This window comes from Kryptolebias marmoratus, linkage group LG11 (genome assembly GCF_001649575.2).
Source record: "Kryptolebias marmoratus isolate JLee-2015 linkage group LG11, ASM164957v2, whole genome shotgun sequence".
Taxonomy (NCBI): domain Eukaryota; kingdom Metazoa; phylum Chordata; class Actinopteri; order Cyprinodontiformes; family Rivulidae; genus Kryptolebias; species Kryptolebias marmoratus.
Window position 1 is genome coordinate 378,826 of NC_051440.1, and position 6,003 is coordinate 384,828.

A 6,003-nucleotide genomic window follows, 5' to 3' on the forward strand; every position below is an offset into this window, starting at 1 on the left:
ATTTACCTGTGTTTACTTTTATTGTGGTCATTTATAAAGCTGTTGGTTGGTTTAACTAATTATCATTATTCATAATAATATACTGGAACAAAAAGTCATAGCTGAAAAAGCGTTTCATTATTCAATTTTTATTGATGTTAGACGATGATTCGATGCATGTAAAATTAACAAGGTGATGAAACACTCCGGTGGCCCCCCCACCTAGAAAATGAATCCGGCGCCACTGGACCAGACTGAGCCACTGGCATAAGTTTTTACATTTCTCCTGCTGAACTACACTCTAAAATCTGATTCTTGTTCCTGTTTTTTTTTTTTTTTATCTAAGAAACATTTCAGAATATTATACTTTCCGTGCAGATCTTGGACCAATGATCATTTGACATGTTGAAGCTATTCAGAATGCAGCAGCCAGACTTCTGACTAAATCTAGTCAAGGATCTCACAGCACTCTGATTTTACACTCTTTTTTTCTGGCTCCCTGTTAATTTTGGAATTTGTTATAAAGTACTCAGGCTCATAGAGCTTTAAATGGCCAGACTCCTGATTATTTACACCAGCTTTTAACTAAACACATTCCTACTCTGTGCTTTCGACCCGAGGCTCAAAATCTGCTGGTTGTTCCTCATACAAGGCTGCCTACGGCTCCAGGGCTGTGGAATAGTTTGCCTCCTAAACTTTGTTTGGCTGACTCTGAAGGTTTTTAAAACTAAGTGTTTTTTCTTTAGTTTGTTTGTTTTATCAGGCTTTTATGAAAGAATTTTGTTGTGATTCTTATTCTGTTTTATTAATTGTAATTTGATTGATTTTGTGATGTACAGCTCTTTGTGACTATTTTTTATATATAAAAAAACCTTATTCAATCTTGGTTCTCTTTACACTTTTTATAGTTAATACATCAAAACGGTGTATTTTGTGATCTTAGATTATTGCTCTGTTACTAGGTAGAATTCAGTCTGACACTTTGTCTTCTGTTCTCCTCATCTTTAGGTAAAGTCCAAATCAAACCAACAACAGCAACTTGAATATCAATTTCTTCTAGGTACATGTTTGTGAAATAAATGGCATGTAAAAAATGTTGGTTCTATATTGTCATATGACAGTATGCACTATAAAAACACTGGATAGAAATTGTTGGTACGCTTACCACATCACATATACTTCAACAACACAATTTGTACACAGCAGCAACCAAATGACACAATGAAAAACATTGTAATAATCAGGTTTAAATTACTATTGGGCTTTAGAAATAGAGTTGATGGATGTATTTTGGATTGGCACACTTATTGGGGTCACTTTATGAGTGTTCTGAAACATCTACAGAGAGCACAGTATCAGAAGAAGCACTCCAAACAGGATCTTGCAGCCTGAGAGCAACATCTTACCAGATATGGACGCAGCTGAGCACTCCGAACACCAGTCCCAGTAGGAAAGCCACGGGCACCACCAACAGCGCGGTCAGCAGGCGGTAGAAGAAGAACTTCACCAACTCAAAGGTGGCATGGCTTCCGATCCACACTCTGTCGAAGCTGTGCGTGGAGATTGGCTCCGCGATCACATCCTCAAAACCCACCTGTCACGTGCCAAAAAGCCAAGGGCTAAACGATTAACAGCTCGATAACAATACAGGGACAGGAAACTATTTATAGAGATGATGGATTTAGGCGCACGCTGAGACTTCCAGGTATTTATACAGTGACTGATCCCTGCTTCTGAAGCTACACATTTAAACAGCCCTCTCCATCTGCTCAGTTTACCTTCAAATACGCGTTGATGTCGCTCGGATCTCGGTCCGGCACGGCTTCAAACACCTTCTTATTCTTTGACGGAATCGGCTCTATCGATCTGTTTAACTCGTCCTCATCCATAATTATGCTGGTGTCCAATCTTTCCTTCTCTACACCCATATTGACAAGTCCCAGGCCGACAGACGGTGCCGGGAGAGCAGCTGGTGACGGTGCGCCGTGCGCCGGACTGAGCGCCACCCCGCCCCGCGCCGGAGCCCAGGAGACACAACAAGAGCGCAGTCAGACTTCAGATTCCAGATTCAGGATCAGTTCAGCAGCTCTAGGCTGAGAGACGCTACTGTGCAGAATTCTGGCCCCGGGTCAGGAGCCATCAAGGTTTACAGCTCTCCTGGGCTGAAGACAGACAGCTGCATAAAATTACCGTTTATTTCCATTCACAATGGAGGAGCTTCATCTGCAGGAGTTTAAACTCTATTAGGAAAAACAGTAGTATTGTTTTTATGTTCAAAAACATGATATACTGAAGAATGTAACCACTTTTGTGTGCACATGTATGTCAAAGCTGAAGATCTGCGGACCAGATATGGCTTTTGTTACAATTTTATTTGGTTCACAAGATAATATTTGAAATGTATTAGAACATGCTCACCAAAGCACGACAGATCAAATCTCTGTCCCTTCTCATTTTGATTAAAAATCAGAGCATTCTAGGACACTACTCTAGGTATGGGAAAATTTTCTGCTGCATTTGAAACTCTAGGACACAGTTTTTGGTGAGAAAAACTGATATTATTAAAAATGCTTTCCAAAGTGAAGATTTTCAGAAAAGACGAACCAAAACAAACTAAACTAAATTTCTACTGCATTCATATGGACTCAAGATATGGATATTTTCAGAAATTATTTTGTAGCAGGTTACTTTGTACCCTTGAAACCAAAATTACAATGAAGCCATTTTTACTGGTTGTCTGGGTGTGTCTTGTTTTGTTCTGATAGCAGGGCTCTCAAGTTTTGATCTGAGCTTGGAGTGAGATTTTGAGCTACAAGAAGTTGTTAGATGACATCATCACCTAATTTGCATATTTGGTGATATTGATCAGGCTGTAGGAGAAAGGAATATCAACGGCGGCAAGACAAAAAATGGGTAAAACACACTCAAAATATGTTTAGAACTACAAATTAACTTTATGAAATAATTATATAACTTTATTGCTTTGCCTGATCCCACACTACATAAATTAATTTGTTAGAATATCAAATTGAACCAAAAGACAGTTTTGTGTCGTGGAATTGCCAGCTCTACATTCAACCCTCTTTTATTCAGGGTTGGAACCAGATGAATTTAAATTAGCACTACAGAGTTTGTGAAAAAACAATACATTCAAAATTATGTTTACATCCCGCTTTGTAATCCAGGATGGGATCAGCAGCAGCTTTGCACATGAATAATTCATTTGCAAAGTGGACATGCAGGGGTGCAACTACCTACTTTCTGAGGGATATGCAGACCCCCCCCCTTTTTTTTTCCTTCTTTTACCTGTTTACATGAATTTTTTTTTTTTTATTCATGGACTTATAACATATAATACCTGATATGGGGTATGGTTCATCAGAACATCTCTGTGGGTCATTCTCAACCATGAACTGCCTCAATGAGTCCCCCACTTCCTGTGGTGAAGGCCATTCAGATGGATCTTCTGAGTAAGGTCTTGCCCCAACCCTCTCCTCTGCACCTCTGTTCCTCTCCCTCATCATCATCATCTGCACCTCTCTTGTCCACTTTCTCCTCTGTGATGTTGGTCTTGCCATGTCTGCTTGCACTATTTTTCCCAAACTGACACAGTGGTGGTCAGCAGAAATTCAAACCCTCCTGGGCATCTAGGTTTTTGTGGCCTCACTAGCTGAATTATTCCTACCTGATGTCATCTCTGCTCTCCTCTACAGCAGCTGATTACTGACCTCATGTCTGTCTCCTTCATTCCTTACTTGTGTTTTTCTCCTCTAAGTCATAAAGTCAAGCAAGTATTATTAATTAGCTTTGAATAAATTACACACCTTGCTAATGCACATTTTTAATATAAACAATATTTGTCTCCTTCTTCTGTCTGTCCTGATTCTTTCTCTCCATCCTCAGCTGTAACTTGTTATTTATTAGTAGCTTTAGCTAACCTGAACATTTCCAGGCCTCCTCTTGATGCTCAGACAGAACTTCCTGCTGTCTTTCAACCACTTTGAAAAGCTTTCTTTCATGCCCACATCTTTATCTTTCTGCCTCTCCATCTTTATCTCTCTGTCATCAGATGACAACACGACTCGCACGAAAACAATCGCGCGCAAGAGCGCCACTGATGACACAGAGTGGAGCGGGTCTCCTCTCTGCTGTGAGATTGACAGCTGTCAGTGCTTGGGGAAGTGGGCAGGGCTTACGATACGATAGAGTGCTTTCTCATATTTAGCCGCCAAAGTCACTAGATTTATCGCTTTAAAAAATGCTAGAGGGATCTGAAAACTCGCTAAATATAGCGTTAAAGTGACAAAAAGGCTGTGTGCACGTGTGTGGTTTTTTTGCGTGAGAAATACAAAGTGTGGCGTGTGCACTTCACGAAATGCGTGTGTCACACGATCAATGCGTGAGACTTGAGAGCCCTGTCTGATATTCTGCCTCATTTATCCTCACTGTTAAACTGTGAGCTTGTGCTGAAATTATTAAAAAAAGAGGAAACTGTAAGCATCAATAAAACAATAAGTTTTAAAAGAATCTTTTCCATAGCTAAGCATATTATTTCTCTGTATCTGTATATAGTGTATCACAAAAGTGAGTACACCCCTCACATTCCTGCAGATATTTAAGTATATCTTTTCATGGGACAACATTGACCAAATGACACTTTGACACAATGAAAAGTAGTCTGTGTGCAGCTTATATAACAGTGTAAATTTATTCTTCTCTCAAAATAACTCAATATACAGCCACTGTATATTGAGTCTAAACCACTGGCCAAAAAAGTGAGTACACCCTTAAGAGACTACACCCCTAAATATCCAAATTGAGCACTTCTTGTCTTCTTCCTCTTCTTCTGTGATGTTTTATGGCGGTTGGCAAAGAACGGAAGGTGTGCACTACCGCCACCTACTGATATGGAGTGTGGTTCGTGATGGTCTAATTATATATATATATATATATATATATATATATATATATATATGTATATATATATATATATATATATATATATATATATATATATTTATATGTATAGGTATATAGTTTTTTTATTTATATATAAAAACAAAAAAAACTATATAAATATACTTATACACATACACACACGCACTCGATTATATATACTTATACCCAACTTTGTATTCTACCCCTCTATATCATACACACATTCACAAACACACCTACTATAATCAAATTCTATGAAATAATTTTGTTTTCTTTAAAAACCTAATAATTATCTGAATATGTTTACTCCCCAAATTCTTCTTCAAAATATCTGTTAAATGAACCTTTTCCTTAATTTTTTCCAACTCTCTCCTCATATATCTTCTTTCTTTTCTATATTTATGACATTCTAATATAACATGCTCTACGGTTTCGTATTTTCCACAATAATCACATTTGCCAGTATTATGCTTTTGAATTTTATAAAGTGTATAATTAAGTCCTGTATGTCCAAATCTCAACCTTGCTATCACTCTTTCCTCCTTACTATTTCTTCTTCCATTTCTTTTCCCCCTACTGTCTTCTGAATTTTATAAAACCATCTTCCTGTTCTTCCTCCATCCCACCTTTTTTGCCATTCTTCCATCAATTTTTGTTTAACTATACTCTTTCCCTCAGATTTGCTTGTTTTAACTGTAAAACTAATAGTATTTTGAATTTCCCTCTTTGCCATTTTATCTGCCCTCTCATTTCCTTCTACTCCAATATGTGCTGGAACCCACACTATTGTAACTACCACACCCATATTTTGTAATTTGAATAATATATGAAATATTTCTAATAGAATGTCCTTCCTACTATCTGAGTGATTATACTTTAAACTTAATAATACAGAGCTCGAATTCGAACATATTATTGTTTTTATTGGCTTTATGTCTTCTACCCATTCTAATGCTAATAATATTGCCAACATTTCTCCTGTGTCGTTAATTCGTTTTCCTATTTTTATATTGAATTCTGGTACTACAAAGGCTATTCCTATTTTCCCATTTATTTTTGATGCATCTGTATAAATTTGAATATATT

At 37.5% G+C, this 6,003-nt stretch overlaps 1 protein-coding gene across 1 annotated transcript in view; it reads right to left on the reverse strand.

Moving 5' to 3' along the window:
* cav2 (caveolin 2) overlaps positions 1-2,067 on the reverse strand; it is an 11,162-nt gene extending 9,095 nt beyond the window's left edge. The window contains exons 1-2 of the mRNA XM_017436817.3: positions 1,758-2,067; positions 1,386-1,573 (exon numbers count right to left, since the gene is read on the reverse strand). Of these exons, the coding sequence (XP_017292306.1) occupies positions 1,386-1,573; positions 1,758-1,907 (338 nt within the window). The 5' untranslated portion in view covers positions 1,908-2,067. The remainder of the gene's footprint in view (positions 1-1,385; positions 1,574-1,757) is intronic.
* Positions 2,068-6,003: the final 3,936 nt, after the last annotated feature.